This window comes from Sphaerodactylus townsendi, linkage group LG15 (genome assembly GCF_021028975.2).
Source record: "Sphaerodactylus townsendi isolate TG3544 linkage group LG15, MPM_Stown_v2.3, whole genome shotgun sequence".
NCBI lineage: Eukaryota > Metazoa > Chordata > Lepidosauria > Squamata > Sphaerodactylidae > Sphaerodactylus > Sphaerodactylus townsendi.
In genome coordinates, this window is record NC_059439.1 from 25,575,033 (window position 1) to 25,588,636 (window position 13,604).

The following is a 13,604-nucleotide window of genomic DNA, read 5'->3' on the forward strand; positions in this document are numbered from 1 at the left end:
TCCCAAGTGTTTGTCAACACCAGGGGTCCCCAAACTACGGCCCGGGGGCCAAATGTGGCCCCCTGAAGGCATTTATCCGGCCCGCCAGGCATGGCGGTGATGGCTCCATTCATGTGCAATGGGGACTCGAGGGAGAGGAGGAACCGGCCCCAACGGCTGTTGATTGCAGTTACATGATGGCACCCCCAAATCTCCATGAATTTTCTGACCCAGAGTTGGAAACCTTACATGTGGCAATGCCTGCTCCGCCCTTCCCTCTCAGCTACTCCATGTGTTGCTCTCAGGCTTTCTGTTCACGCCTCACTCCCCATTGGCATCAACCAGGCTGGCTAATTGCTTTCGCTGGCTGCTAGGGAGGGAAAGAACCCAGGAAGATACCTGATCCCTGGGTTAGATGGAATGCTTCATTGGGAAAGTTCTGCTTTTTTTTACCAAGGGAAGGTATTCCACAGCCTCCCCAACAATATTTGGAGCCCATCCTGTACTTGACATACTTTGGTCACTGTTCTAAAAATAGACCATGACAGAAAGGCTGAAAGGTGAAATCAAACATTTTACAATCATTTGTGCATAGGAATTTGTTCATAGTTTTTTTAGTCGACCCTCCAACGAGATGCAGGGACAGTGAGCTGGCCCCCCTGTTCCCAAAAGTTTGGGGACCCCTGGTCAACACAATCAATGACTGGGATATCCAATTGACAAAGGAATAAGGTATGGATTGAAGAAATTTGATGGCAGGCAGAAATCTGGAACAGAGCGGAAACAAACATTTGCACATGACATAATAAAAAGTTAAATCCAGACCCCAAAGCGAAGGTGGGGAAAAGGAACTCTTTACTGGACCAGCAGCAGAAATGTAGAGTTCTAACTTGGTTTTAGACACCACAGTTGGCAAACAAATATCCTAATTATTTCCAGAATTTGTGGATCTCTAATTCATTGAAAAAATAGTTGTATCCCACTCTTCCAAAATGTATAGGAAGTGGTCTTAACGCTGTGGCTTACAGCATATGACATTTTTTGCTACCTTGTGCATACACAACTCAAAGTGGTCTGTAATACAACTGGAGGGTAACTATCAGGGCTGGAAAATGCCTCTTTGATCAATGACTTTTCCTCTTGATGCCCCATTCATTTTGGGCCCACTGATGCAACTTACGTGATTCACCAGCAAGCTTATCATTTGTCCAAAGACAGGACTCCGACCCCCTGAACAACTGCATTACAAGGAGGAATTCAGTCACCCACTATCAGCCCTTAGTGGTCACCTTCCCCAGATTTCTCAGACTTTCCCAGAATATTTCTCCAGACTTTGTAGTCAACTTCCCAGAATATTTCCCCATCACTGTTTGCTGTTTGGAAGGGCATGCTGGAAATTGGTTTTCACTTGCAGGGTAAGTTTCCTGCTGCACCATCCCGCTCCAAAAGAGTAACCGCCTCTTTCTGGTCCATACGGCATTTCCGGTGGAGAGAAGATGTGGATCAAGGGGCTTCTAGGCAGGGCGTAATGCCCATTGGGCAAGTTGGCAGACTGCAGGCTGGGGGGGGGGCAGCACATTCCTGAAGGCACAGTCTCAAAGGCTTTCAGGATCTCATCGGGTTTGCGTGGATTTGGTTCTAGGGGCTCCAAAGTTATGGACCCTCGAGCTGTGTAGCCCCCATCTCCTATTAAGCTCCCCATTGGAAACAATGTGGGATGGGGAACCCCAACTTTAGATCCCATAACTTTGGACTTCTTTGAATCTAAACCTCACCAAACCTGGGGGGTAGCATAAAGGACAGTCTTCTGATGATCAGCTTGAAATTTTTGGTGCTGATGTGTCCTAAAAATGCACCCCCACCTGCAGGCAATCTTCAATGTTGTGGTGCAAAAAAAATGGTTGTGGTGGAGTGGGTCATACATGGGGGGGGGGGGGGGGGGCATCCAACTCAGGTTTTGTCCAGGGCTACGAAGTTTGCCCTCGTTACGCCCTGTTCCTAGAGCAAAGTCATGTTGGCTGTGATATTACAAGCTGTATAGTTTGTGAGGGTCTTGTGCAGTCCAGCCCGCAACCGTACGGTTGTGGTCAAGTATGAAAACCCACAACATCCAGTTGGATTCCGGGTGTGGAAAGCCTTCGACAGAAAAGGTTATGTTCTCATCTACTAGAAGGAAAACTAGGGGGGGGGGGGGGGGGGCGGCAAAACTTCAGGAATGCTGGCAGAGAGCACTGATCTTTGACTCAATTGTGTTGGACTGGTGCTTAATAGTCCAGAGCCTGGCCTTACGACGGAGGACATTGTTGTTCTTAATTCTGCACCCTGGGTCAAATCCCTTTCTGGGTCAAATCTGGGTCAAATCACTTTCTGGCCAATTCACTTTCTCTCCCTGGATTAACTCTACTTCTCCAGGTCTTCCTGGGGAATCAAATATGGGAGTGGGTGAAGGGGTGGTGAGTAGTTTACAGTACTGCGCCCTTTGGAGATGGTGGCCTTTTTTCCCTTCCCAAAAAAAATTCAAGTAAATAAGTGACAGCGGCATCTCTTGAGCATGTGCAGAGCCAGAGCGCCAGTTACCATCCAAGACAGCCAGATTGGAAAACTCAAATCACGGCCAGAAAACAAGAACCTGGATGGGCGAAGGGGTGAAGCGGGGCACGGCTAACGCCTGTCTGGGAGACCCCTGCCTGTTGTGGTCCCCTCCCCATTTGCTCGCTCAGAAGGAACTCTTCCTTGCGTTGCATAAGGCTTCACTTCTGAGGGCTCCCTGGTTGGGGACAGGGAGCGCCGGACCAGGTAATTTTCTCCCCGTCGGCAGAAAGCAGGCTGGCTCCTGTCCCCTCCCGGGGGTGGGGCCGGTCTTTGTCCGCTTTTCGGGTTCTTTACTTTCATGTCCACCCCCACCCCCCCCTCCGCTTCCTGCACGGGTCAGCAGTTTCACCTGGCAGTGACATCATTTAGGGATGAGAGAGAGGTGTGGTCTGGGGAGGGATGCAAGAATTATATAGCCAGCCCGAAAAGGCTTTGCCGCCTTAATCCCTTTTCGCTTTCTCGGGAGTGGGCGCACCTGTCCGCTTCTTGGAAGCTCACCGAACTCCGCCTTTGGATCTCCTTTATGACGCAGGTAAAGCCTGGGGGTTCAGAAGGGCCGGTTGAGCCGTCGCACCCGCTGAGGATCCAGCCCCGTCGCACCTTCAAGCCAGCAAGGTTTTGGGGAGCGCGCATTTGGCCGAAGGGCGCGTCTTTGACACTGCCTGCACCCCAAAGAGCCTTTGCGGTCTCCCAAGATGCCAAGCTGGACTGGATTGCGGGTTAAGACTGGGCTTTTTCCTTCGGGGAGGGAACCTGGCTGGGAAACATCAGGAAGCGCAAAAGTCTCCATTAACGCCTATTTCGCGTAAAGACGTCGGAAGCCGGGCGACAGGTGGGGTTGGAATAAAAAAACTGGGGGGTCTTAGAAAGTGCAGATGAACTTTCTGCTCGGCTGCTGGGCAGTCGAGGGCTTCCCGGATCTTCCTTTGGGTCACCTCGCAAAATTAAACCGGGAATTAAAACCTTCCGCCAGTTTGTAGCCCAGCCTAACGGCGCATGTAGAAAAGAGCGCCCGGTTCTGCTAGGGCTTCCCAGGGCTTAAGGAAAGCCGTCGGGGCTCGGGCCCTCTTTCCCGCCAGGACCGTTGCGGGGACTTTGTTGGAGGCCTCTTTTGCAAGGGGTTTGGCCGACCCCTTTCAGCTGAGATTCTGGAGCCGTTTTGAGGCTGGAGGGCCGTGCAGCAAAGGCGCAGTCCCAAAGGGGAGTCAAGCGCGTGCGCAGGCCCGGCTGATCTGGCCCACATTTTTTGCACTTTGATTCCAGGAACGCTCCTGTGGGGGGGCGAGGAGGAACTCTTAAGTCTTGGAAGGTGTTGCCTGCTGAGATGTAGCTTTTTTTTAGGGGCGGGGGGCATCTGAAGTCCCCACTGAGTGAGGGAATAAAACCCTAGATCTATTCAAACTTTCTTTCTCCCGCCTCCCCACCGGGTTTTGCTGCCTTCTTGACTGGCTACAGGGGAGGTGGGCGCCCTACCAGGGGCCTTATGTGGCTATCCCACACCACCCATTGCCCGGAGGGTGGGGCTGTCCAGCCTTGATACTCGAACCGAGCACGCAGAAACCAGCTCCCGCTTGAGTGGGGGGAGGAGGAGGAGTTTCGGTTGAAAGGGGAGGGGGGTGGAGAGAGACAGCCTGTTCCCTTCTCCGCCCCGCCCGATTTACTTAGCTAGGTAAGTGGGGGGGGGGACCTTTGTTCCCTGCAGCTAGCCGGCGTGGTTTACCTGGGAGGTCTGGAGGTAATGGGCCGGAAGGATAAAGTGGAACCATCCCGACCCCAATGCAATATTAATTGGGAGGGTGACCCAAAAGCTAATGGGGACAAGAAGCCCCAGTGCAAGAAGGGTTAATGTCCAGAGGGGTCTGATTGTTTAAATTTGACTTTCCTTGTTGGAGAAGTGGGGATTTCTAGTTCTCTTACCTCTGGGTCCTTCTGTAAAGTCCCAGCAACAAGGCCTTTCTTGTCTCTTGCCCTTCCACCCTCCATAGGAGTGGGGTGCGGAGGATTTGATTGTGATGGGTGGGTTTATCTTCTAATACTGGCAGGTGCTTCCAGTGCCCGTGTGCCATTGCTAGCAAGATTACAGCAGCTGAACTGTGTGGAACATGGTGCACTTCTGTGATAGCTCTGGGGTGAACATCTGACAGGCACCTTTAAAGAGGAGATGAAACCCTCTGTTCGCGTCTAAGCATTATACAGATGAATGGCTTCTCTTAGGATCACTTTTCCTTCCATGGTTTGGCGGTTGTCGATGAAGCAAGGGCAGCTTTGTGCTGGTCGAAGTGGAGCCATCTCCACAGGAACTCTAAAAGTTGCCTGGAAAGGGGGGTAGACAGTCGTGGACAAAACCTGAATTTAGCAGAGCGCCCAACCTTTATTCTTCCTTGCTCTCAGCTGAGTAGCCTACCATTATCCATATGAAGACTAAGTTACCTCTTGGGCACTTCCCTGTTCTCTTCTGCATGGCTCTTCTTCTTCTTCTCCCAGTGCCTGCTGGTTAGCAAGCTTCTTGTAATTCACGGGGTGCTGTATAATTTGTATTAATATAATGCATAAATGAGTAACAGGAATGTGCCGTGACTATGTAAATAGCTAAAGCGTCGAGGTGATAAATGGTTGTCCTCAGTACCTGTAGCATGAAGGTTGCCAACCTCCTGTTGCCATCTGGAGTTCTCCCTGAGGCCCCTTCCGCACATGCCGAATAATACATGTTCAGTCCGCTTTCACAGTTGTTTGAAAGTGGGTTGTGCTATTCCGCACAGCAAAATCCAGCTGCAAAGTGGATTGAAAGTGCATTATTCTGCACGTGCGGAAGGGGCCTGAGTTGCAGCTCACGTCCAAATTACAGAGTTAAGTTTCTCTGGAGGAAATGGCATGTGGGGGGGTGGGGGTGGGGGTGTAATTTCTAGGACCAAGCTTTCCCCATTCAGCACTCCTCCAGAGGGCACTGCTCCGGGAGTCTCCGGGGTTTTGCAATTCTAGGAAGGAAGGAGTAAGACTGATGTTGGGGCCCACTCCAAGAACATAGACTTGTTGGTGTGTGAAGCTGTGACTGGTAAAAAAAAAAGTACCATCACGCTCCTTGACTCCCAAACCTGTTACCCAATGTCAGGGCACTGGTTCAACAATGCAAAGAAGCTGACTCTTCAAGCAAAGGCTGCTGTTAGCTCAAAACCAGGCCAGCTCTATGTTGCTGGAATTAGGTGCTGTTGTTTATGTAGTGTGAGTTACCTGGCTTTTCTCCCCACGAGGGATCCAAAGCAGTGTATAAACATGCCATGACTTTTTTGCTGCCTTTTTCTCTGAATTACATTCTATTTTTTTAAAAAACAACACAGTGCAGGCAAGTTTTGGAAGCAGCGTAGATTTAGTTCGTTCTAGGGCCAAGAAGCTTTATTTCCACGTTTAGATATTTGAACTCCCCTATTTTTCTTTCCAATTTAGGACCTAAAAGTAGCTTGTATTACCCGCCCTCTTCCATTTTGTCTTTAGACTAACAACCCCATGAGGTAGTTTAGTGTGAATGCTCTAAGGTCACTGTTGAGAGCTTTATGCGCAGAAAGGGGAGTGGTTTGGGCCGGGATTTCTTCCAGATCCCAGTTGAACATACTCTAACCATTCACGTAGCCATGTGCTACTTCTGGCGTCCCGCCACACCCACTATTGTTATCTGCGGGGGGTTTCAAGGCCCATGGAATTGTGTCTCTTTGGCCTTTGTGTAAAGAGCTGAAAGCGGGTTCAGTAGTTCCACAATACTTAGAGTGTAGAAGCGATAGGAATGCTTCTTGGCAATACATGCTTCCCTAGGTTCCTTGTAAGAAATATGGGGATAGAAAATGCTTGATCCAGTGGTTAGGAATCTTTGGAATTTAACAGGAGTGTTTCTTCAATGGCCTTTTCTCCAGGGAGGAGCAGGTAGACATTATACAAGGTTTTAGTTTATCCCCAAAGTGTGATCTTACTTTTGCCCTAGGAAGAGGGACCAAACTTGCACAAAGCCATATTTGAGATGTCAGCTCCCTATAAAGTTAATCCTTCCAGAAAACAGCTTCTTCCATTTTCCCCACAGATTTTAGGAAACCATTTTCTTTCCCAACCTATGAGACAAAGGGGAGTTTGTCCATGAAAGTTCATGCTAGAATAAAGTTGCTTAGCCTTTAAGGTTCAATGCAGAGTTGTGTTGCAACATAATACATAAAAGTTTTTCCTTCCCAGGAATTTTCCTGAAGCTCTTTACTGCACAAGAAAGTTCCTTTTCACGCATGGTTCCCTAATGGAATAATAGTCTGGCAATTTTGGTCTTTGCTGAGGCAAAGTTTTTTTTTTTTAAAGAGGGAACATTTACTTAATTTAACTATTTAGCACAAAAAAAATGTTGGCACTTGTTAGGTGCTTTTCTCATTTGTCTTTGTTGAAAGAGGTAGAGTACACCTAACATCAAAGATCACATTCTTTGCCTACCGCTACGACAAAAAAACCTTTCGGGGCTTAAAAGAGGCTCCTTTTTTGTCTTAAAAAACAACATAAGCGGGTGCTATTGGTGCAACACAGCTTTAGTTGAGCCCAAAATGAGTGTAATGCCAGTTAAATTTTAAACTTTCCTTGTGAAAGGATATGTTGATCCAATCCTCCTGTGTGGTTTCACTGTAGAGGTGGGCTTTGTTTGGGTTTTCACCTCAGTGCTTTTTTTTTTCCCTGTGGAGACTTAATCTCTCCCTTCATATTTTCCTCACAACAACCCTGTGAGGAAAATTAGACTGATGAGTGTTTGGCCTGGGCCAGCATCACCCAGTAAAAGTCCCATGAAAGAATGGGGATTCCAAGCAATCCTCGAGGTCAGATTGTGCCTGATCCTTGCATTTCGCCCGCGACACAAATTCAGGTAGCTTAACACATTGACTAAGATGGAAACTTCAGGAATGAAGTGAGGCAATTGTGGATGCCTATAAGACTGCTTCCCGATCCAAATATGCTCTCACTGCTTTCCTGTTTCCAAATACACATAGCTGGAGATTTGGGGTGGCTGCTCTCACTCTTTAGGATGGGCCGAGGGGGATGGTGGCCCGGTCTCCAGGAATTTTCGGTTGTTTGAGGACAAGTGTCTGTTACCTGCTGAAAGCGGATCTTGGGAGGAGGACAGACAATTGTGCAACAGTGTGCTTTTCTAGATAGCTGATCGAGGTGGGGAGGATTTTTCTGTACTCTTTGGCATGAGGAAGAAGACAAACTGAGCTGGCTTTTGGTCTAAGCTGGAATGGGGGCTGGCAGAAGCTGCCTGACATGATGATGGGTCAGGTGGTTAAGTCTTGTGTCTTAATCAGAGGCCAAGGTATTCCTCCCCACCTTTTCTCTGTGTGTCAGGAGTCAGGTGGAACACACGGCGAACCCAAAGGTGAATGACTCTTCCTGACGAAGAAGCCTGACAACTACCTTGCCACGCCCACTAGAGCCAGCATCATGCTAGTTCTCCCTTCCAACTTCCCAAACAGCCAATCCAGCAGATCTACCTCCTGGGAACATCTGTTTCACCAAGTCCCTGCATTGGGTGGGGCGCACCTTGATGCTCTCGGAGCTGTTCAAACTAAGCGGCCCTCAAGATGTTATGGACTACGGTTCCCATCATCCCCTGCCAGCATGATGCTGACAGGGGATGATGGGAACTGTAGTCCATAACATCTGGAGGGCCGCGAGTTTGAAACCTATGCCTTGATGGAAAGTGATTTTAACACCCATTTCTAGCCACTGGGATGTTTTTTGGATGGGGAAGGGGATTTAGAAAAGCAGGGTGTGTATTGAATTTGGCCACTAGGTTTCTGGGACTGTGGCTCAGTAACAGGGCATTCCCAGGTTCGATCCACGGCAGTGACAATTAAAGAACTCCTAGAAGCAGTGGGGAGCCAGCCTTCTTTTCCAAAGACCTGAAAGCCAGATCAGAGTTTTATTTGGTTTCAAAATGATTTTTTCAGTTGCAGGGTTAACCCAGAAGATTTACTAAAAAAATAGTTTGTGTTTACTTTTATGTCCTGTTTCCAAAAATGTTAGGGTTAGCTCTTACGTTCGTTTGTGAGAGGCTAGGCTGAGATTGCCCAAGAATAGCCATAAAATGAACTTCAGAGCTCGGAGAGGATTGAACTCACCCCCTCCCCTGCCCCACAACTGTTCTTGTTACACCACACTGGCCCCTTCCACACGTGCAGAATAATGCACTTTCAATGCACTTTGCAGCTGTGCGGAATAGCAAAATCCACTTTCAAACCATTGTGAAAGTGGATTGAAAGTGCATTATTCTGCATGTGCGGAAGGGGGCGCTGTCTTCCATCTGCCCCATTCTCAATAGCTGGGGGAAGCTGGCCATTGAGGCACACTTGCTTTCCCACCTTGAGAGTTACTTTTCCCTTGGAGTCCAAGGGATAAGAAGGGTGTGATTCTGTTTGGGGTGGGACTGCCAGTTAATAAAAACTGCAGCAAGTTAAGTACTACATTTTAGACTGTTGATCCAAATCTGACTCCCGCATCTACATTCCACCTAGCTTGATTAGTCAGCTGAGACGGAAAACAGTGTTTTCCAGTCTCCTGATAATTCAGGAAACAAAGCGTGTGGTTAAGCGAAGAAAGTTGATTCTTTTACTCAGACTTGGATATATAGAATCTGGATTGCCTGCCCCCATGAGCACACCTGTCCTTTTAACTAAGGTTTCTTCAAAGCCCCCTGCCCCCATCAGAAAGGAGAAATAACAGAGGAAGGAAAAGTCACCCAGTGTTCATATTTTCCCCATTTCCCGCCTCTCTGTCTTAACATAAAACATAGAGGAAAACATAAAACTCCATTAGAGGAATCCTGTGAATTTGTTCTGCTAATAGTAGAACCTCCCTCCTATGAAGTGGCTTCCCAAAATGCTGGAGAAGAGCCTCTTGTGTCCGGGGAGGACACTTTACGACAGGAAGGTACTCCTATTAGCAGGGCCGATCCATCCCGACATGCCCAACTGCACCGAAACTTGGTTCCTGCTGAACAAAATGTGTCCTGTTTGCGTTCCTTGGGCAAATGGATGCCTGTCTCTCATGCAGAGCCCAGTAGGCTGGGACATCAAGGCTTGAAGGGACCTTCAATTACTAACTTGAATTGCCCTTCAAAATAAAGTGTTAATACACTGCTGTGGTTTATATCCTGGCGCTCTCAAATTTGACCCAGAGATCCGTGAGAGGTACAGGGGTGTTGTGTCCAGGGCTGTGAAGGCTGGCGCAGCTTCCTCTGTTTGCCATAGAAAATGGAAGTCTGGTTTGCTGTATGTCCCTGAGCGTTTCCCACCACCTCGCTGGCATGGCCTAAATCAGGGGTCTTCAAACTATGGCCCTCCAGATGTTCATGAACTACAATTCCCATCAGCCCCTGCCAGCATGGCTAAGTGGCAGGGCTGATGGGAATTGTAGTTCATGAACATCTGGGGGCCATAGTTTGAAGACCCCTGGCCTAAATGCAGTCTTCTTGGGTGGGGAGCAGTCATTTCTGTCCCTGGTATTCCCTCCCACCCAGTGGTGGGATCCAAAAATTTTAATAACAGGTTCCGATGGTGGTGGGATTCAAACAGTGGCGCCACCGCACACAGTCCCTATTGGGCAGGGAGGTTGCTTTAGTAACCCCTTCTTGGCACTCAGGAAAAAATTAGTAACCACTTCTAGAGAAGTGGTGAGAACTGGTTGGATCCCGCCTCTGCTCCCACCCCTGTAGTATAGAAAACAATTAATTGCCCTTTGGAAAATCAGATCTTGTTACAAGCTAAATGTAGCTAGAAGGGATTTCCCTATAATATTTAACTCTAACTATTAGGCATGGAATGGAACTAGCTTTTAACTTCAGGGCCACTGGAGAAAAAGATTTGTAACTTATCCACTTCACTGCTGGATGGGGGGAGGTTACTAGAAGAAACCGGCTCAGCAAGACGAGTCTTCAGCACAATAGAGTTCTTCGCAGCCCGTGAAATGGCTAGCCTGTGTTCTCCCAAGATCTGTTTGTTCAGGAGCTTAGACTGTTTTTTCTTTTTAAAGACTGGCCTCCTAAGGTTACCGCAACTGCACATCTGTAAGTGACTCACATTTATACAAAAGGCCCCTGTTTGGATCAGGTCAAGGGCCTCGCTAGAAGCACTTCCGCACATGCAGAATAATGCAGCTGGGTTTTACTGTGTAACATTGCAAACAATTGTGAAAGTGGATTGAACCCGCATTATTCTGCATGTGCGGAAGTGCCCCAGGATGGCATTAGTTGCCAAGAATGGCCCATCCAATTATTTCACAACAGCTTTCTTGAGAGTAATAAGTCCACAGACTTTTGGGGTGCTGAGGAAGCATTCTGCCTTTGGACACAACCTTGACGTAGCTATCGCAGGAAGTTAGCAGTTGAACGAATAATGTTTTAAACCACTTTTTAAAATCATCTCTTCCTCCCCCAAGCAAAAACCCAGTCCTGACTCTCTACCACCTCATTTAAGCAGGAAGTGTTTCAGAAGAGCTCATTTAGAAGTAGTTCTCTCCCTCATGGGATGACCCTTGGCTTGGAAACTCCCATCATTTTGTGAATGGCTCCAGGTTCCGTGGCAGCCATTTTGTGGTTGGCTGCATCCCCCCCAGCAGCCATTTTGCAGAGGTGCCTGCTAACTGTTCTCAAAATTCCAGAAATGCCCCACACTCAAAGTTAGATACTCTCAACAAAAATGTTGAGTACAGAAACAACAGCAGCAATGTGGGCCGACAGCCATCCACATGAGTGACTATATTTGAGGTCCTTCTCAGTGATGTTTAATAGTTCGATGTAACAGCTCTTGTTTGGGGAGGTTTCTAGGTATTCCCCTAACATTCTCGTCTTTGTCTCTCCAGGTCTATCTTGCGTTGAGTCATGGCCTCTGCCGCCTTCCAAATCTTAGGCATGGCCCTATCCGTAGTGGGCTGGATTGGTGCGATCGTCACATGCGCCCTGCCCATGTGGAAGGTCACAGCTTTCATCGGGAGCAGCATCGTGACGGCTCAGATCACCTGGGAAGGGCTGTGGATGGGCTGCGTGGTGCAGAGCACTGGTCAGATGCAGTGTAAAGTCTACGACTCCATGTTGGCTCTGCCTCAAGATCTCCAAGCTGCCCGGGCCCTCATGGTCATCTCGGTGCTTTTGGCAGTCCTGGCCCTGCTCATTGGCATCGTGGGAGCCAAATGCACCAACTGTGTGGAGGATGAGAACGCCAAGGCACGAATCATTATCGTCTCGGGTGCCACCTTTGTGGTTGCAGGAGTCTTGTGCCTGATCCCGGTGTGCTGGTCAGCCAACACCATCATCCGTGACTTCTACAACCCAATGGTGACAGAGGCTCAGAAGAGAGAGCTAGGGGCTTCCCTGTACCTTGGTTGGGCAGCCGCTGCCTTGATGACCCTCGGAGGGGGCTTGCTCTGCTGCAATTGTCCCAAGAAGGACACCAACAACTACAGTGCCCGCTACACGGCGGCTGCCTCACAACCCCGCAGCGATTATCCCAGCAAGAACTACGTCTAGAAGCCACGCGTCTGAAAAGCCACCATCTCTCTGAAAGCTCAGTGCTGTTGGGTAGGACCGAATGACACCCGTTATAGGACACCGCACAACTCAATGCCCCTGAATTGAAAGCAGAGTATCTTGTTCCGAGATTTCCATCCTGTTTGGCCCATCAGTATTTCATTTTTCTCCGTGGGTACCACCTCCTCGTACCAACTGCCTCTTGAAATGCAGAACTCTTCTGGAGAACTTCTTGGACTTACAATCAGTGTCCTCTTTCCACGTAGCCGGTGTTTTGCATCTCAAATAGTTTGTGAGAAAAGTGTGTGTGTCTGTGTTCTTTGGATGCTCGGCTTGGGGTGCTCAACAAGAGACTGACTTCCGGCCATGCCCTGTAGAGCAGGGCATGACTTCCACAGGATCTCAGTTCGGAGTGAGAAAATGCGCCAAGCCTCGCAATTAAAGCTGTGATGTGTTGTTGTTTTTTAATATTGCTTTTAAGTAAGGGTCTGTGTGGCCTCTTGTCGCTAGTCTGTCGATTAACCTTGCATGCATTTCATATTGGAAGTCAGTTTTTTTTAAGTGTGTCTGAATAACATTGCAAGCGTGTGTGTGTTTTTACTATGTCTGAATAAAACTGCAGGTTTTTGTAAATAGCAACCTGTCGTCATTATTTATGGGATCTGCAGGGGTGAGTTGAAAGGGTTTCTGCAAGGCTGAAGCATATTCCTGGAGCTAGTAAAATAATCACCTTCACCACGTAACATAAGAACAAGCCTGCTGGATCAGACCAGTGTCCATCTAGTCCAGCACTCTGCTACTCGCAGTGGCCCACCAGGTGCTTTTGGGAGCTCACCTGCAGGATGTGAAAGCAATGGCCTGCTGCTGCTGCTCCTGAGCACCTGGTCTGCTAAGGCATCATCCCGAGAACACCAGGGCTCCTTCCGCGCATGCAGAATAATGCATTTTCAAAATGCTTTCAGTGCCCTTTAAAGCTGTGCGGAATAGCAAAATCCACTTGCAAACAGTTGTGAAAGTGGTTTGAAAACGCATTATTTTGTCTGTGCGGAAGGGGCCCAGGTGTTGATGGGAAAGGGATTTAACACTAAAAGGGTTTGGCGTTCAGAAAGATTTGAACCTCGGCCCTGGAGATGAACACTTGGAAACATGCTGACCAGGGGCTGGGGCTCGGTTGGACAGCATTTGCTTGGCATGCAAAAGATGCTAGGCTCCATCACCGGAATCTCCAGGTAAAAGAATTGGGGAGCCGGTGGTGTGAATATTTTCCACCTGAGACTCCGAAGAGCTGCTGACCTTTATGGACTTCTGGCCTGACATGGTATAAGGCAGTGATGGCGAACCTTTTTGAGACCCGAGTGCCCAAATTGCAACCCAAACCCCACTTATTTATTGCAAAGTGCCAACCCGGCAATTTAACCTGAATGCTGAGGTTTTCGTTCAGATTGGCTCTCTCTTCCTCCGCCCCACCTGCTCGAGCAGGGGCCAGCCCGCTCTAGCC

General features: G+C 48.6%; 2 protein-coding genes across 2 annotated transcripts in view; both read left to right on the plus strand.

Annotated features, from left to right (window-relative positions):
- The window catches only part of LOC125444887 (sulfotransferase 1C2-like), a 343,341-nt gene that overhangs the window by 52,020 nt on the left and 277,717 nt on the right, over positions 1-13,604 (plus strand). The gene's annotated exons all lie outside the window — the stretch shown is intronic.
- Positions 3,026-12,739, plus strand: LOC125444890 (claudin-4-like). The gene is made up of 2 exons (XM_048517643.1): positions 3,026-3,096; positions 11,441-12,739. Exon 2 carries the CDS (start codon positions 11,462-11,464, stop codon positions 12,104-12,106), a length of 645 nt encoding a protein of 214 aa, XP_048373600.1. The 5' UTR covers positions 3,026-3,096; positions 11,441-11,461; the 3' UTR covers positions 12,107-12,739.